Here is a 20,122-nt window from a genome sequence, read left to right as displayed (position 1 = left end):
ATAAACATTAAAACGATCTAATTCACCCACAAGTCTGTTTTTACCTGTAAATGTTCTGCTTTGTACATTTCATTTCTTCTGATACTACTGTTTTTAAACATGACCAATACAAACTAATATTTTTATTTGATTATACAGAACAGATTTCCAGACTTTTTTCCAAAAAACAAGTGACTTCTGCTGTTCTGTTAACAATATAAATACAAAGGAAAGAACTTTCCCAACCCTGCTCACTGAGTAAACACAATTCCAACATGAACGACAGCTTAACTATTCATTTGATTGTCAGATGGTTGCTTTTTTCAGCAAGCTCCATTCCCTGCAGAATTAAGATCCTATAGAAATGCCAATTAAATATTAATTGAAGAAAACAGGATTAGCATACAGGCTAAGACACTTTAGCATAGAATTGAGCTTTTTCAGTTTTACTATTCACACAGAGACTGCTAACTTTAAATCATGAAGAGTTGGGTTTATTCCTCTTTAGTACAGTAAACATCATCCTTACAGTCTGAACTCAATGCAAGCTAGTCCAAGATTGAATTCAATTCAGGTTCCCTGAAGAGATCACTTCTGTGCAGCTGAGAGCTACAGAATTAACCCGTTCAATACCCAAACTTTATTCACAGACATGGACATCTATGCTTTTAGTTAAAATTAAAGACGTCTATATAAATATAGATAGACATACATTTATCAATTAGCACCATCTAGTGGGGTCACTGCAATTTATGTGATGTGAGAAATACACAGCTTGCTTTCTGCTTTTTCTGCATCCTATGCAATATGTCATGATACACAGATCCACAGGTCACATAATTAATAAAACTCAAATGCAAAGACAAAAAAAAAAACAAAGACCAACAACAACAACAACACAAAAAGCCAAGTAATTCACAACATTATGTTTTTCCCTTATAAATTATATTTTAAGAAAAACACTGACATTGAAAGCTGCATGTCCATACATACGAAAATTTACTGATAGGAATAAAAACCCCAATCTTCTAAACATTCATACACAGGCAAAACACAATTACAATTTAATTATTATTTTCTCTTCTTAATCTTTTGCTTCCCTATCAGATGCCTCAAGAAAAATCTGCCACTCTTTAAAAGAAGCTACTCTGAAGCATCAAATAATGCAAAAAGTCCTTTTGTTGAAGGCCTCTATCATCAGAGCAGAATTCTGCTGTAAATACAACTTTTGCTAAAACTGCATTGAAGTCCCACAAACACTGGATCCCAACCCAAAACCTTAATGAAATAATATAATAAATACTTTTTTAATATTCACAATAATTAATTTAAAAGTGGTCAGCTATAAACAGATACTAAGAACTAACCTTAACCATTAATGCAGTTTCTCAAAAATGAAATCTAGAAATGGATTTTTAGTCAATTCTGGACTTAAAACTGCAGGAGACTTAAGTCATGCAAATAAAAAGTGCTGAGAACTTCAAATGTAAAAGCCATCAGAGGTAGACTCCCACATACATCAACTTTAAGCAAGACAGACAGACAAATAAAAAGCAGCTGCATGTGAAGGTGCTTAAATGCACCAACCAAAATCTCTACCAGCCTCTGCGAGCAGGCAAGGGAGCTAAAAACATCACCATTCCCTTCTCGCTCTGGCTGCATACTGTCCATGTTAAAAAACCAAGCAAAACAAAACAGGAAACAATGACTAATATTATGTTAATACTTAAGACTATTTGGACAAGTCATCAATGCAAAATTAAACATTTGCTTAAATGTTCTTTAATGAAATCACGGCCATGAAAGCAAAGAACAGCTGTGAATGAAAAGAATGCTTTGCATTCAAGCTTCCCTTGTTTCTAAAAGAGGTGATTGGCTGCAAAGCCTTCCAAGCAGATCACAACAGAGCAAACAGACCTTTGACAATGAGGGACAAACACAAAGTCACTTTTTTTTTTTTTTTTTTCTGGCAATACTGGTAAAAGCAGGTGAAGAAAAAAATCAAAAAATGTGGAGAAATTATGTCAATAGTGGGGCAAAATTAAGATCAATTAAAACCAGCAACAGAAGACTTGCAGTGAATACTCAGAAGGCACAAAATGTAAGAAGAGAAACTGCTGAGGCCTGCACACTGCAGCCAGGGGCCAGACTACATTTTAAATTGCATGGAAATCAAAACAAAGAGACTCTAATAACTCAATTCATATCATCAAGCAAGATTTATAACAAAAATATTAATTTAAAAAGATATGAAGACCAGCACCTTAATTTTACTTAAAAGGACACCGAGATGCGTTAGGAGTAAAATGTCCCAAATAACTTCAACCATAAAATTACAATAGTTTAAAAGACAGAACTAATTCTCAACCTTCCCTGTAGAGGACAGAGAAACACCAACACTTAAGTGCAATGTGTGCTGTAGGTTAAAGAGAAATATGAAAATTAATGACAAAATATTGGAAGAAAATTGTGCAGTAATTTAGTAGAGATTTACTGCCATTTCCCCATACCTTTTCAGACCAGTGCACTTCAAGTTTTGCACTAAATCATCTAAACATACAAACCTGTTCCACAGGAAGCTTCAAATCAAAGCAAACATATTAAGTTATTTTTATATTGGAAGAGGTAACACAAATGTGTTTGCACAGGTGTACAAAATTACAGCCATGCTATATCTTTATATATTGGAAAGCTGGTAGAAAACAGCATAAATTTCCCAATGAGGAGACAAGACTAACAAAGATAGGGGAGCTGCATTGATACTCCTACCATTACAAAAAAGAATATAGGGATAAATTTAGCAATTTCATGCTTGTAGTAAGTATCTATAAATATATAGATCAGCAACACAAAATTATCAGCTGCTGGGATGCCAAGAGATTTCTTGATAGTTTCCAACTTGGAACTCTTCCCCAACTCCAGTCCCTTTTTTCCAAGTATGATTCAACCAAAACATTAGCTAGCATGACCTAGCCTGGTTTACGCTGCATTTGAATATAAAACCAGCAAAAATTTAAACAATATCAGGAGTCTCATTATCCACTGATGTTGTGTTTTAGATTTTTATGCCATGAATCATAACATTAACAAAGCAAAAAGGCAACACATTTCCTTTTCTATTGTGCAAAAATGTCAATTTACCCTTGACAGAACAAGAGAACAAAAATAATGATCCAGCTTAACTCGAGTTCCCCCACCTCAATCAAGATACTGTGAAATACTTTAACTGTGCCCATCTTTAAATGATCAGCCTCAAGTGTATGAGAGGTCACTCCTGCCTACATTATTAAACTGGTGGAAAAGCTGATGTAAGTAAAAAGCACAACATTGTCACAGAGAAACCATGACAAAATGGTCATGAAGGGATCAAAAATGCACATAACACAAAGGGAATTAAAAGCTTTCATACATTAAATATTAATTTAGTAATATAAAAAAATATATAAAATAATCCCAGTTCTAGTAAGTTAAAAGACCAATATGCATATTTAGAAAACACAGAGAGAAAGAGCAGAAGCAGGACAGAACACAGGATCAAGCTACACATAGGTGTTCTACAGTGGTTTCCTGATAGACCACAAAAGGAAAATATTGCTTCCCCTTTGGGGGAAGACAATAATAAAACTTGGTCAGATTATTAGTTAGAAATTGGTGGAAAGTGTATGTTTCCAAATGAAAGCACATAGGCACACAATTACAAATGCTTTGTTGCTTGGCACGTGCTAGGGTATGATTTGTAGTTTGCCTTTAATGATACACTAAACTTCAGTATGATCAGCTTAGTATTTCAGATGCCAATTAACATGATGACAATTATGGGTTACTTTTTTCCTAGAATGTTTGAAACTTGGAAATTCAAAATTACAACCTGATTTACGGTTTGATCCTGATTAAAGCTGTGTATGTCTGCAGTGTCATTACTGGATTATTTAATCACTAAATCTCAACAAAAACTGCTCCATTCCATGAAACCCAATCTGTAAAGCACATTAAAATTGAAAATACTTTATGAAGATGATATCCATACTAAATGTAAAGCAGTTCTCAATGCTATCCCATACATAATCCCTAGCATTTATAGCTGGCAGGACTGGAGTGTCTTTTAACTCCTACTATCAAAATAATTGAGGCAGTCATGTTTGTGAGTAACAGAAATCACTGGAATTACCTTGTGCAGGTTGTGATTGCTTGCAAAAGCCAACAAGAAAAGTTAGAAAGAGATTGGGAGGCAATACAGATTTAATTTTCAGCAGACAAAGACTGTTTTCCCCCCACCATGCTCTCCACTCAGTAAACATCATGTTCTTCATAAAGAGTCACACTATACCTGAGCCACTGGGGCTGAAAAAAGTCAGCGGCTCCAAAGTTCAAATCTCCTCCTCTGGGGAACAATGATTTCATGTTAGTGCTCTATGAAACAGAGTGAAGGAGAAAGGCAGCACAACAGAAATCAGAGGGGAAACAACCTAAAATTGAAGGAGAGAGCACAAACTGCCAACTTAGCATTAACATTCTCTGAAATAAACAGTTCTGAAGTGCTGGCTAGCAAAGGGATCAAGAGAGTTATGTTGATGCACCTAGTACAGTGTGTGTACTAGATGCCAGATATGAAATTACAGATAATGAAATTAAAATAAGCAGCAGAATTCAAAAGCCAAAATGGTTTATTATTTTATTGATAATAATAATGATTATATGTCTCTCTGTGTGAGATCCAAGTCCAGAAAATGATGAAAAGAGTATGCTTGTATTTCCCTGACGGTGTAACCAGCAAATAAGAGGAGACCCTTATCTGTAGCTGGGTAAAGAGCTTAGGGCCCAAGTATGGCTATTCAGCTGGACTCAACACCTGTGCTGGTGTTTGAGGAATCTACAAACATGGGTCAGTTTAGAAATTTAGAGAGCAGAAGGGTGTGTGTTGTCAGCAGTGCCTTGATCAGCTGACACCAGGACATGAGAAATGGGACCAGGCTGCCTGATTTTTTTTCACACGAGCACCGCTGGTGCCTGTGCTAGCTGAAGCACTGTTCTGCCTGTGGCAGCATTCCTGGTCAATTGGCTACAGGTGCAGGTGCTCAGCAGTGGCTGCATCCATCTCTTAGTGCACCAGACTGCACCTCTGCAGCCAAGACAGAGGAGTCTTCCTGTCCTGGTACTTGCTACACTTGGCAAATCTCAAAAATACCGTCAATTCCAGCACTGATGGAGTATTGCTTAGTTTGCATCTAATTAAATAGTGTAACCTTGCAAATACACGAAAGCAATGTAGCAAACTAGATGAAAGCAGTACTTTCCCTATGGATTTATATAGCCATGTTAATATAGCATACAAGTATTTCATCTTCATACACTTACTGTCTTGATTTTCCTAAGAGACAAGGAATTAATCCAAGCCTTATTTAGTAGATAAGAAATAGGACAAGCCTGCAGACATACATGGGAGAACACACAGAGGGAAAAATTGATCTTAGGGAGTGGAGGAAGACAGAAAATACCTGACCACAAGGTATGCATGTGCAATTCTAAATGGCCCACTGAGGCACCGATGTTTTTTGAAAACAAATCCAAGACAGCTCTAACTTTAGACCACCCCATATCACCACAGGAATAAGAAAGATTTTTTTTACACCACTGATACCTCAGAGTGGTTCAGGTGGATCAAGAAAGCATGAAGCCCTTTCCTCTGCAGCAATTCTAATCAAGATTTTATGTCAGAGTGAATCTGTACATTCAGGTTTTGCTGTTGCATTGAAGGCACAGTTAAATTACAGCAATTGCCCATAATAATACTCATCCTTGGCTTGCTGTCCAGGTTTTTCATGGCCTGGTTTTTGTTAGTGGAGGGGGCCCACAGAGGTGGCTTCTGTGAGAAGCTGCTAGAAACTTTCACTACGTCCAGCAGAGCCAATCCCCGATGGCTCCAAAGAAGGGCATGCTTCTGGCCAAGGCTGGGCTAATTAGAAATAGTGGTAACGCCTCCGTTTTAACATAATTAAGAAGAAATCAAAACAAAGATTGTGGTGCAGTTTCAATTCCAGCCAGAGATGGGCAGGAGTAAGAACATGAGAGATGTGAGAACATGTGAGAACTGTGCAGACACCAAGGTCAGTGGACAAGGAGGGGGAGGAAGTGCTCCAGGTGCTGGAGCTGAGATTCCTCTGCAGGCCATGGTGAGGACCGTGGTGAAGCAGCTGTGCCCCTGCAGCCCATGGGGATGCACAGGGGATGCAGAGATCCACCTGCAGCCTGTGGAGGAGCCCATGCTGGAGCAGGTGGATGCCTGGAGGAGGCTGTGGTCCAGCGGGGGACCTGCGGAAAGAGGGGCTCCTGCTCCCTCTTTCTGGAGGAAAAGATTGGAGCAGCCTGTCCTTGGAGAACTGCACCCTGTGGAAGAGTGACCCACGCTGCAGCAGTTAGACAGGGGACTGCTGCCTGTGGGATGGAGTCACATTGCAACAATTCACAAAGAACTGTTGTTCATGAAATAGACTCATGCCAGAGAAGTTCACAGAAGTTCACAGAGAACTGTCTCCCATGGGAGGGACCCCACAATGCAAGGGAACAACGCCTCTCCCTGTGCAGCAGAGAAGCCTCAGGTGATGAAATGACCATAACCCCCATTCCCCATCTCCTTGCGCCACTGGGGTAGGAGATGGAGCACGGAAGGAGTGGGAGGAAGGTGTTTTTAAGGAATTTTGTACTTCTCATTATCCTGCTCTAATTTTGTTGGCAATAAATTCATTTTGTATCTCTAAGTTGAGCCTGTTTCATGCTTGATGGTATTTGTTGAGTGATCTCTCCTGGTTCTTAACCTGTGAACCATTTGTTAAATTTTCTCTCCTCTGTTCAACCACAGAGAGGAAGAATGGCTTTCGTGGGTGCCTGGCATCTGGCCCAAGTCAACCCACGGCATTTGCACAGAAAGTAAGCCTTGTTCTTTTCACGTTCTGAAATCTTATTTATTCACCTCTTCACTGGTTATTCTGCAGTGACTGCACGTCAGATGGAAAGTACTGGTGTTAAGCACTTACATGGTGCAGCTCTCAAAGTAACTTGTGTTTGGAGTGAACTTCACTGACACCACCTGACACTACTGCCAGGTAAGCACTGGGCTCCACAAAGATACACAGGAACAGCTATTAGAGAAAACCACCTGTGCTTAAGAGAACGCTGCTATGCCAACAGTGCCATGTGGAAGTCCAAAGGAATAGTGCACACCTACCATACTATGGACAGTGAATACACGTGTAACGTAGCAGATATTTGTGAAGACTACAAATGAACTTCATGAGAATTAGCTGGATAAAGGATACAACCAAGACATCCAAAAAAAGAAGGAAAGCTAATATAAGCAGTAACAAAACCTGCTGGTAGGAAACACTGGCAGGCATTTTTGCTGGATCTTAAAGTAGAATTTTTATTAAATCTTATTGTATCAGTTTTCATGCTTCAGAAAGATTTTATAACTATCACATCCCATCCTTCTTAACTCTTACAATGTTTTCACACTGCAGAGGTTGGTTTGGGTAGTTATGACTTTCTGTTCTTAAAAGGAAAACAGTCCAAGACAGTAACAAAATAATTGTTTTAAACATTCCCTCACATGTTCTGCCACGAAACTTCTGGTCCAAGGAAAAAGAACACTGTAGAAAAACAGTTTAAAATTACATTATCCTTGGATGTCTTGGATTTATCAGGCTATTACTGAGCAGCTTATGAGACCTTTCATTAGTCTCAGTATCATAGACAAAAAATGTATCACTTTGGTTAAGTAAATACTGCACAAGCTTTGTAAGACAAGAAAAATCTGGGTATAAGCACAGATTTCAGTTCTAAAAGTTCTCTTTGAACTGCTGTACCAGTTGGGTCACCAGGCTGGTACACTGCCACCTTGGTAACAATGAAATTACAAACTATTTATCTTAGAAGGATTGATTTTCTTATTTTATGTCCAGTACATTTTGGCTGGACTTCTGCTACTCTTTGGAGGTTTCCCAGCAGAAACTTTAAATCAATTACCACTGATCCAAAAAAAAAGCCTCTGTCTGGACTTTACCCTAAACCAAAGTTTTTTCACATTCCAAAGCACTGATTTATTCACAAGTTTCAAGTAATACTCAAAGACAAACACTTCACACCTCTGATTTCATAAGCTTATCTGCTTTATTTTTCATTTTAAAAGTTTTTTGGTACATCCACGTGTAGAGACTTCTGATATCAACCTAATTTCTCCAGCTTTTATGAGACTAAACTGTCAACAAGACTATTTGATCCTTTTGGGATCTGATCTTCAGTTTTTTATTATTATTTTTAACAAAGTGGGTTGATAGACGAGTTGATGACAGGAACAGGACTTCCTCATAAAAATCTAGATGAAAAGTTGCAAGTGCCTATTACTAAACACATTAGCAGCTCTGATGTAGAAACTGAAAGATCCTAGACACACCAAGTGTCTACATTCCTGACAAAGAAGTTAACACTAGATATTCAGTTAAATTTCTACCAAAATATACAAAATAAAAATACATTAAAAAAAAAACACAAAAGAGAACATAGGAGAATCCATTCAACAGACTTTGAATGGAAGGACAAAATGATTATTTATGTCCACCAGCTGTCTACTTCCTAGTAAACTACATACTAGCTACAAAATAACAAATATATTTAGTTGAACATAGGATCCATATTTCACAGTTGCATTATTCTATCCACTTGGTCCTAACTTGCATTCTTCTACAAATAAGGCTACACCATCAAAGCTATGCTAAATAAATAGGAGGGGCATTTTTTCACGTAACTGAAGGTAAAAATAAGCCCAGGTATGTATGAGTGAACACACATGGAAAAACAACTTTGTCTTTACTTTTAGATGAAACATGGAAGGTTGGGGGATTTAGCTATTATTTCAAAAGGAATCTATTTTTATTTTGTTTATTTTTGCCCAGTTATTACCTGATGTACTGCATTTTTATACTACAAAATCAGAAACAAGTCAAAGGGTTCCACACACACAGAGTGACCAGAAAACACATGATTCTTAACAAGAGAAGTAATCATTTGCTCAATGCCTGGCTGCTACCTACCTTTTTTTCCAAATGTTTTCATGGAAACAGTATCAGCCTGAATAAAGTAAAGATCCTGTACTATTTTCTATAAAATCTCAATTACTTTATTTTGATTAATCTGATCACTGTTCCCATGGAAATTAAGTTTAAAGGCAGCTGACTGCCTCCAGCTAAGAGTGATCTCTTAGCTTACAGATTTCAGTTGCTGGCAGTTAAACAAGTCTCAAAAAATCATTCTGGCTTCAAAAGTAACACTTTAAGTTTATGTGGCATTTCATGAGGAATAACACCTTGCATTACAGTTTTTTAAAATGTAATAATTGTGATGGAAGCAAAATGACTCATTGCTTCAGCGGTAATTACTCCAAATATGAATGCAAACTGTTGTCAGTCATCAAGAGGATTTCTTATAAAGCATTATTTTCTCAATAATTCTCAGCTTTAGCTAAGTAGACAGCATGAAGCAAGTTTGTATTTTAGTATACTAATTAGACCATTACCTACAAATACTTTGGATCAGGTAAGTACTGAAATTCTAGCATTCCTCCATAAATATTCTGTACATAAAACTTAAGCAGAAAGCTTCAAAAATTAATTAGAGATCAACCTTACTCTCCAGAAAATGGGAAAAAGAACGAGAAGAAGAATGAGAAGAAGAACGAGAAAAGGAACGAGAAAAGGAACGAGAAAAGGAACGAGAAAAGGAACGAGAAAAGGAACGAGAAAAGGAACGAGAAAAGGAACGAGAAAAGGAACGAGAAAAGGAACGAGAAAAGGAACGAGAAAAGGAACGAGAAAAGGAACGAGAAAAGGAACGAGAAAAGGAACGAGAAAAGGAACGAGAAAAGGAACGAGAAAAAGAAAAGTCTTTAATTTCTTCCATGCAGCTTTAAAACATCTCTGCACATTCAGTAGCCTAATGCCACATACACCCCAGTAATACCTACTCCTAGGTACCTCTTTAGAGCTGAAAACTGTATCGTGTCTCTGATGATTTGGATTTAAAGAATGACAAATAACTGCCACCTATAATCTAATTCATCATTATTAATAACTTCAACTAACGTAAAGTCCTTCTCCTCTTGCCAGAAATAGCTGAAGTTTCCACACCAGCACAACGGACCACATCTGGGCACTGTTTGGACAGTCTGTGTTACAAGAGTGCTCACTTTACTCCTGCCACGAGGAGGCTTTGCTTGTTTTCTCTGACTGAAAGATGTAAACTATAACATATGAAGCAACCTTGCTTGATTCTCCTTTAAAGTACAAAGAACAGTTAAATTTCATTGGCCATGAATCGTTACTAGCTATCAACTACCTCCTCCATACTCACACTTCGTCCTCCTGACGTCCAGGTGGTAAATCCTTACACTGCCTTTGCCTTCATTTTTCCTATCTCCAAGGCAAACAGCACTCCAGATCTCCACATGAATTTAGAGAACTGCAGCCTATTCCGTTTACTGGAGAGGCACAGCTTTTTAAAAATAAATATGGTTGAGAACTCAACAGTGAAGAACCTTAAGGACTTCTAATATCAAAGAAGAATTTTTCTGACTGAGCTATCAGTTTCAATTACTCCACCCACTCCAAGGTGGTCCATACATCTGTCCAACTCTCCAGTGCTTTCCCCCCAAATCACAACCCTCTCACTCGGTTAGATAAACTGAGGCTAGGTACAAAACCCAGTCACACTTTCTCTTCTTGTGCATTTTACATGTGTGCAGTGCTTGAGTACTGGAGCTCCTCTGAGCTCCTTCTGAGGTGGCTGCTTTTGTCTGCCCTGAAATCAAAAGCCACTCTCACCATTGCCTTAACATGCAAATATATTAGCCACCAAAATCCCCTTGCAAACAAACTCTGCTCTCTTCCTCTTCTATATGATTGAAAGAAAAAAAAGTCTTGAGACATGCAGAAAATAGACAAATTGAACAATAAATTAAGAAGATTGTATAAGTATTTGTTCTAGAGGAAGTACACATCAGGAACAAAGTAATGGAGACGTAAATAAGTTTTGTATGTACAGCAAAAAGTATTTAAATGTCAGTTTCAAACTTGAAGTGCAGAGGTAGTCAACATATTCCATCATCAGCCTTCCATGCAGAAAGCCAACTCTATCTCAGTATGATCATCAACCTTCATTTTTTTTCATGTCATGCTCTGGTCTTACGCTACTCTCCTCAGCCACCATCTACTTTTCAGCCACACTCAGAGATGTCATTCACTCTGTCTTTGGATCATCCCCACCAAAAATACAGAACAATACATTCAGAGCAATCAATTGTAACTCACAACTGATGTAATCAGAAGTCCATTTTCTCTACATTCTTAAGGGAAGAAGATCCAAATCTTTGGATACCTGAGCTTGAGAGGTGAATGCACATGATCTAGGCAGCACACACCTGCATGCTGGCTGCAGAACTGTGGAGGCTGGTGGGCCAGCAGGGAAAGAATCCACAACACTCCCCTGGAGGGAAAACCCCTCAAGCCACAGTTTCCTGGTTAGGGTAAAAAGAAAGGCTTCTCCCACCACACCTTGCTGCAACATGCAGATTCGTTGTATCCCATTGGCCCTGGTGTTCTGTCCAGCCCCTCAAGATCCATAAAAAAACCTCTGCTTTCCCTGCCTGAGTGGCTCGGTCATCCCTGGATGCCATTGAGGAAGAAGCTCAATAAAGGCTCTCCTTGGAACCCAACACAGAAAGCCCCTCTCTCCTGCTGTGTTGCCTGGATCACAGAAGAGCTGAAATCAGCCGGTGTGAGCACAGACACGCCTGTGCCCCCGAGGTGTCTTTTTCAAGACGCTTCTTCAGCAAGGTCGCAGCACTCCGAACAGTGCCCGCGACAGAACAGCTGACATATCACAGGGTAGGGGAAAGCCGCGCCATGTGAGCTTTCACAAATGCCAAAATAACCTGCACATCTCTTCCCACAAACAGTTCCTTTAGTACGTCATCTGCAGATGATTTTATCACTAAGGATGTGTCAAATCAATCCCTTTTGCTTTGCCCTAGTCAACTTAGTTTTTGTAAATACTATCTATATTTTTCTTGTTGCCAAATATGCAACCATGGTATACCGAAAACATCTACATTTACATATTGAAAAATCTGAGTATTCACACTGAAAATTTCCAATGCTTCTATACCACAATGACTGTAAAATTTGGGCTATGTAATCATGCAGTTCAATTTATATGCCAAAGAAATTTCACCAGGATATACTTGACTAATATATTTTTGATATGTTTTTAGCAATTTACATGGTCAAACTCCAGAACATAGAAAATATACTGAGAACTTCAAGTCAAATCAAATCCAGGTGAAACTAGGAAAATTAACACAAATTAAGGTTTTGCAGGGCCAGCTACCAAAATACTATGCAGCTACAATAAAATCAGACTTGATTCACAAAATAGTCCTTACTTTTGCAGTAGGCTGGGCTTTTTTTCCTAGTGCAACATACAGCTTTTTGAATGTGCAAACTCTTCCCAATCAAGAGAAAGTGCAACACCACTTGCTGTGGCTTCTTTTTCAAAATGGAAAGTACAGTACTGAGTTGGCCAAAAACAAACTGCAATTGGTTATTAAATACTTTGGTAGCTGTGCAACAGAAAAGTTTACTCAATTCTTGATCATTACATCCACAATCAGAAATGTTTAAGGCAACAGTGCGAATGGAAGCCTCATCCTGGAGCTGAACAGACAAACAGTAAAACGTGCCTGGTGCACTAACAGCAAGCAAACACACATGGAAATTCTTGCTACTCCTCTAAAAATAATCCAAAGGAGTAGCTAGTACACATCTTTATTTATCCTTTGTAAAAAAATATCCATGCTGAGCATGCGTACTATTTCAGGTATCAGTTACATCAATGCTTGTGATTGTCCTGAAGGATCATCCCCTCATGTTTCTATCCTAAAATCTCTACAGAATTAATAGGATCCCTGCAATATAAAAAGGAATGAGATGGCTGAAGATTTTTGGTAAAATTTGAGAGTCATGTGAGAAGACAAGAAAGTAACAAATTGAGGGAAACAGAAAAAAATCTTAAACGCTATCCAGAACCAGTTTTCCCTTCCAAACTGTCAATAATAGTTGTGGGTTCCCCCCTCTTTATTCTACTTTGTAAACTAAAATCTAATCAACAGATTCCTTTGTGAAGAAAAGGAACAGCAATAACAGTTGCATCAGTGTTTGCTGGTTTTACTAACTACAATAGGAATGCACTGTAGGGAACAATCCAGTATTTGCAGGGGAATGGACTGAATGATCTAATACAACTTTTCCATTTCTGACTTCTTAGAACAGCTTAGACTCATCCAAGTTCTCAAAGAGATTTCTATCCAACAATACTGAATGAAGAGAACTCCAAGACAAGATCTGGGGCTTTTTTTTTTCTTTCCTTCTTTTTTTCTTCTCAGTATTAAGAGAGCCAAAATAGTAAACCATATGCTATAGTATACAACCATGAAGAAAAAGCTATAGTAATTAAATAGCCATAAAACTTAGAATATCTGTAGAAAAAGTAGAACATTCCTTTTATACTTAAGTCTTCCAATAATTTTGGAACATTTTATCCATTTCATAACTTAGGAAAAAAGCTCTTTTATAATATCTCAAATTATTAAGCAGTAAGGTAAGAAGATTGTTGTAGAAATTTGTATTAAGCAATGCACTAAAAATAGAGAAATGTCAGTGCTAATTGGTAATATACTCATGCTCATTTTCTTCCTACATTGCCACATACCAGGATCACAACATCCTTGGCCCAAGACTAGTGCACATTTTTTCCTTTCTTTTTCTTTTTTTTATTACAAAATATGTGTCATCATTCTCTGTCTGCAGAATTAAAAACATTTGTCTTTGCAAGTGCAGTTCACTTTAAGAAGTTACTGCTAGGAAAAATAGTCTTTCAAATAAGACACCAGAACTCAGAAAGAAAGATTTTGCACTCCTGAAGCCTTGTAACAGGGAAAAGCTATGACAGATGGGGCTTGCTCTTCTGCTCTTACAGCTCTCTTCCAAAAAGGCTAGGGACTGTCTTCTCAAACTTGAAAGGATACTGAACAATCCTTTTAAAAATGCATTAAAGGTCAAACCAATACCACAAGTTTCACATATAGTTAAGCCCATCTTGAGGCAGGTATATGAACTAGATAACATTTTGAAAGCTCTTCATGCCCTACTTTATGTACAGACCTTCACAGAAATCAAAGATGAGGTTTGATAGCCTGTGACATGCACTGGGTCAGACCAAATGCTTTTAATAGTCTCAATTCCTGCAATTAAGAAACTCTGTGTCTCAAATGAAATCAATATACTGTATTAAAGAAGAGCAACTAGTGAACACTAAAGGCGTAGTTTCGAGATTTCAAGAATCACATCTATTTTAAAATAGTGTGAGGCTTAAAAGGACTTTAAAAGAAGTATCAACAAGGTCTAACTTACATGTGTGTCTAACTGGTCTATTTGGACCTTGAGAGCACAAGATAAATAATGAAGATGGTAAGAATATTTCAGTGCCTTCTTGTTGTAATTGCAATAATAGTGACAATTCACTGATCCCCTTTCTCACCCTTCTTTTCTGTTACAGTCAGAAAGTCCAATCCACCCTGCAATAACAAACACCATGATAACCAGGGCAAGCAACGAGGAGAGCTGCTAGGAAAGCCAACTGCTCCAAACTGAGAGCATACTCCAATACTCCAAGTGAGTATACCAGCTAAGTGCTGTCTTCTTTTGGAATGAGGGGCAAAAAGCAGTAAGTGAAAGGAGTTTGAAAAGGGCTAGGCTTTGCCTCGATAAAAAATTAGAGCAAATGTTGAAGTGTCAATGTTTCACAGATCTACACCCATTTTCTAGCCAGACTTTTTTAATTCCCAAACCAGAAAGAAAACGAATTTAGCAGCTGACATAACATTTTGCTTAGATGCACACCACTGTCAGCCTACATCAGAAAGATGACTGGTATTCCTCTTTCAGTGATCTTCTGAGCCACCTGCACAGACAGCTGCAGCAAAGCTGTGGAGTCTGGGAGTCATGGCACTTCAGAAATGTTGACAAAATTCTTTAGGCAAGCAAATATTGCTAAGCACTGTTCCACTGTTTGTTACTTTTGCATATCAAATGCTAGAGAGCATTTCAGTTTACTTTTATATGTAAATTCTCAGATATTTTCAAGAGTATCACCAAGCACTTGACCAAGTATCAACATTATTACCTCTTTTTCCAGAATAAAACAGCTGGAAAAAAATGGGAAAATGTGATCCTTTCAAACCTACTTAGAAATAATCCCAGTTTTAAGCTTTCTCTAGATCAGTAATTGACAAGGGCAACAAATTCTGCACAAGTCTGGATATATTCATGGCATGGGTTATTACCATCTACTGACTCATTTCAGGCCTCAGAATTTCCTTCCAGCTTGAATTAGCTCTGTACTGGGGACTAAAGACATACTTACCATTTTGTAGTAGTGGAATATTTTTAACCAGCTGATTGGTCCCATTTTTCAGCTCCACACAGGGATAGCTCTGTGTACTCCTACGGCATGCTTTGATTTCTTGGTGCTGATCACTTTTGTAGCATAATATTTTACTCAAGTATTCGTCCAACTTATTTTAGGCTGTACTCTAGTCCAGCATATTTATGAGCAAAACACAATATTAAATGGAGACAAGCCAATAAAAGAAACAGCTTACTAGAATTTCAGTTGACTTTGTTAAAGGAAATTATTTTAAATTAATGTGGCTACTGAACTCTTGCCATACTTGACCTCAGAAAATACACTCCTTCTAATTTTTGCTGTGAACGTTTATTTATTTAAGCTAAACTCCAGGTCTTGAATGTTGACCATAAAGAAGTGTCAGATTTCCTGCTACTATTTCATACTCTTTTTTTCTAAACAAGGGCAAACAACACATGTTTGTTGCATTAGCATTACACTGCCAAAACATCACTCTTAAATGAAATCATCTATGTATTTTTGGTAAAATCTTATTTAACAACTTCCACCCCGCCAGAAACAGAGCTAAAACAAGGCTGTTTTGTTTTCACTGAGCAACAGTTTGGTCACTGGTTTACTAGATGGCGCTCAAAACATTTTTCCATATGCTCTTCTCAAAGAGAATCTGACTTAAATGTGATTTACCTTCACCAGTGAATGAAGGCTTTTTTCACCAAACATATCCCAGAGGAAGGTCAGGTCTTCCTGGCTGTCCACATGTGGCTGCAGCTGGGCTGGCAATGCAGCCAGCAGCTCATACAGACCTATAAAATGAAAATAAAACACAAAGTGTGATCTAGGGTGATCTCATTAATTTCACTTAACAGTTCTGTGTAATTGGCTGCCTGGAGCATGTCATTTTAACTGAAGAGGGAGTCGGGAGTATCCAGCACAACATTAACTTGTAGAACCAAAAGGAACATTTAGAAAAAATTACTAAGAAACAGGTATTAGCAGGGTACTTTTTACCTTGTCACAGTTGTCAAGCTTCTACATCCATATATATTTACACAAGGTTATGCAGAAAATCCATAAACGTTTTGAAAAAAGGACAAACCCAGAAAAAAGCATACATTCCTTTGCTTAATCGTTATTCCATTTCCCTTGATGTTAGCCAAAGAGTGAAATGAGTCATGCATAGGAAAAACTTCCTTAAAAGAACAGAAACTGGATAGGGTGGTCCATTAAAAAAAGGTTCGTGGTTTTTCTAAATATTTCTTGCTAATATATTGCTTGATATTTTTTTCAATCCCGTGTTCAGCAAGGATCCACAGCAATACAAAAGCACCTTCTCTGTTTTGCAGGATTAAGTTTTAAAAACAAAACCAACACAGTTTTCCCAGACACACATGCACACAGAAATATTTCAGTAACATTTTTAATTTGCAGGTATTTGAGATTCTCTCTAGGGCTAAAGCAATTGCTGTTCTCAGTTATTTGTGGCACACCTCAGCAGCGGTCTCCGAGGGGCAGACAGTAGCACACTGTTCCACAGTAGCGTACAACATAAAATATCCATCGTGCACACAGACCATCAAAGTGCTGTCCAAGAAATGTAGCAACAGTGTTTGCAGCAGTCCTCTTTAGGGAGGTAACCTGGCATGAGTTGATATCAATTCATAGCACATGTTTAATTTTCCAGTGGGATTACTTGGGGTAAAAAGGACAAAATGCCTTTTTCTCCTGTCTGCTGTCTACAAAAACACCAATAGCCTCCTGGGATCCAAGATACACGGTCCTGTTATTATTTTTAGTCTGAGTAAGTGCTGCTGTTCATCACAAGAACAGATTTACAACATATTCTACTGGTAAAAGAACATTGTTGTAAATTACAGGTTACCTATTGTTATTATGCTTATTATCTCCCTGAAACTTATGATTCAGAATATTTAGAGTATTTGTTAGTAAACATAATTCCACAACCTTTTCAGGTAGTACATATCCCTTTCAACACTGCATACAGTAACTCTGGGTTCTGATTATTTATATTTTCATCTTTTTACTGCCCCTCGGTAAATTATTCTGGGGAAAAAAACTTCTTTCCAGATACATTCTTTTTGTGCTCCAAGCATCTTTTGGTGGTTGACATTAATTTCTCTTAGACTCCTGCTTTTATTTAAATCTGTTATTTTTTTCTGCTTCAGAAATACTGCAAAAAGAAGATACAACTCAAACCATTACAATTTTGCAGACAGAAAAAAAGACTATCAAGCTTTGCCTAGCAGATAAAATAATTGATTGAGGTGACAGCCAGAGAAAAGAGGTCCCAGTGGGACTTGTGGCTCCAACTTCCCAGATTATTAGAACTTCAGAACTTAGCAAAAATGTTTGTTTTATCACACAATTTATAAAAATAGTTTCATTTAGAAAATGAAAACGTTTCTTTTTTTTTCCCTTTTGAAATTTTGAAAATTCCTTACACTTGGCCACTTTTGTTACTGTAAATATATCTACCTCAAAATAACCTGAAGGCTGTCAGAAAATGGAATATAAATTTACTATGTAAGCTTGCACTGTGGCATAACTGCTTGGGGACAATTCCTGTGTGACATTCAGAAGAAAAAAAAAGTAACTTCAAACACTTCCATCAAATAAAAGGCATGTAACAGAGTAAGCTTTCTTTTCCTTGATCCATCAGATCTACTTAAATTCCACATGTAATCAACTATAAAAACTATTCTCTCCTTGTAACTTGCTCCTCAACACTTCGATAATCAAATCCCTAGTGAAAAATAAAATGAAAGTTTGTATTTCCTGATGGATTAACTATTAGCGACATAGGGGGAGACTGAATCAGCCCATAATGAGACTTTGGTTTTACACACAAAACTCCCAGAGACAAACCCCACCTGCCAGCACTCCAGGAGTGCCGAGCCTGCAGGTTCTTACATACATGAAGATTTCATATCCAGCCCAAAAGTTTCTGTGAGCTTTACTTATTTGTATAGCCCTGAATTGCCCCTCCCAGGGACACAGGTGTCCATGTTCCTAGTGCACTACCCCAGATCAACAGCAATACACTCATCTGTGCAACTCCCCTGCGGAAGTGAAGACAATTAAACAGGTGTTGACTGATTTTATCCAATATCATGGCCATGCTTCTAGTTCTTCCCTGCTTTGGCTCTAGAGTCCAGTGCTTATAGTTTTCAGCCAGAAGGAAGTAAGTATCCATCCCTTCTCCGCAGCAGTGGAAACTGAGGACTGTGCCATGCTGGAGAACACCACGCTCTTGCTCTTCAGACTCCTCCTGAAACTGAACACTCTGTAGCCAGGAATTTAAAAAACAATTCCATCAAGGAGCCAACTAAAAATCAGGCAGAAGGAGGACTTAGTGTGTTAACCTGGGGAGAACAGAAGAGAGAGATCTAGAACGTATCTAAAGTTAAATTTGTGTGATTACCAATCACCTGACTCAGCTCCAGAAGGTAATGGCAGAAGAAGGTGGTAGCACCTCTAAAAGTTTACCTTTCCTCTTATTTCTTCTTGTTCTGTCTGTGTTGAGCAGTACCACAGAATTAAAAATTTTCAGATGGGCATTCTGCTTTTTATCTATTAAGAAATAAAGTATGCAGATCTTCTACACACACCTCCAAGTAAAACATGATATTTACTTTTGTCTAAATTACATGAAATGTGTTGATGTTATTCATTCCACTATGAAGACACAGTGAAAATTGTGGCTGGTATGTGATTTTACAAGCACATGGCATATTAAAGAAAGGGCTTTTGTAATATGAACAGGTACACAATAATTTGTCTGGTGTAAACTGGTAATGAAGTTGACACCACTATATCGGCAGATTCACACTGGCCTAATCTTACTTACCAAATCTGAACGACTGTCACATGCATCTTTCCTATATGTGAATGGCAGTAGCTCAAATTCCTGCAGACCTGTAAGATCTCACTGTACAGAGATGCTGCCATGCAGCAATAGAAGTAATCTGAATTTCATAGTAGAGTGCTTCAGATCAACTTGAAACTCCTGCAAAACTTCTAAGTAGTATCACAGGTGGTTCTAGAAGTCAGAGCCAAAGACCATGGAAAAAAGTGCAAGTTTAACAATGGTTTAAGTACTGAGAGGCTGTTAAAATTATGTAGTCTGAAGGGATGCTACACTGAACACTTTTGATTACTTCTAAAACCAAAACTTAACTTTCCAAAAGGTCATAGTGATACTCCCTAAAATAGAGGTTGTTTGGCAAATTAAAAAAGCATATTCATTGCATAAGCCCAGAGCGAGATGTATCAGCACTCCCAAGCTGAATGCTACCACTGCTTGCCAGGCCTTGATTGTGCTTTTGGTCTCAATTTTGATGTTTCCCACCTTCTTGAGTCATATGGCATGCTTGGACCTCATATTTTTTGAAAGGTCCCACAAATGTAAATGAACACAACCCAGAGCTTTAAAAAAAAATGTTATCTAGAAGCTGTTTAAAAAAAAAATTAAAAGCCAAGAAAAAAAATCCTGTTATTTTTAATACCAATATTGGCACCACTGTGTGGAGTGTCTTGCAAAAAATATTTTTTTTTTATTTTATTATACACTGTTGGTATATATAGGTTTTTTAATATA

The 20,122-nt window shown here is 37.8% G+C and overlaps 1 protein-coding gene across 5 annotated transcripts in view; it reads right to left on the bottom strand.

Moving 5' to 3' along the window:
• The window catches only part of MPP7 (MAGUK p55 scaffold protein 7), a 170,508-nt gene that overhangs the window by 76,417 nt on the left and 73,969 nt on the right, over window positions 1-20,122 (bottom strand). For all 5 annotated transcript variants that reach the window (XM_072925409.1, XM_072925407.1, XM_072925408.1 and 2 more), the window contains one exon: window positions 16,192-16,310. In XM_072925409.1, the coding sequence (XP_072781510.1) occupies window positions 16,192-16,310 (119 nt within the window). The remainder of the gene's footprint in view (window positions 1-16,191; window positions 16,311-20,122) is intronic.

Source organism: Taeniopygia guttata, chromosome 2, assembly GCF_048771995.1.
Source record: "Taeniopygia guttata chromosome 2, bTaeGut7.mat, whole genome shotgun sequence".
Taxonomy (NCBI): domain Eukaryota; kingdom Metazoa; phylum Chordata; class Aves; order Passeriformes; family Estrildidae; genus Taeniopygia; species Taeniopygia guttata.
Note: the sequence above shows the minus strand (reverse complement) of the source record. Positions and strands in the feature narration are given on the sequence as shown.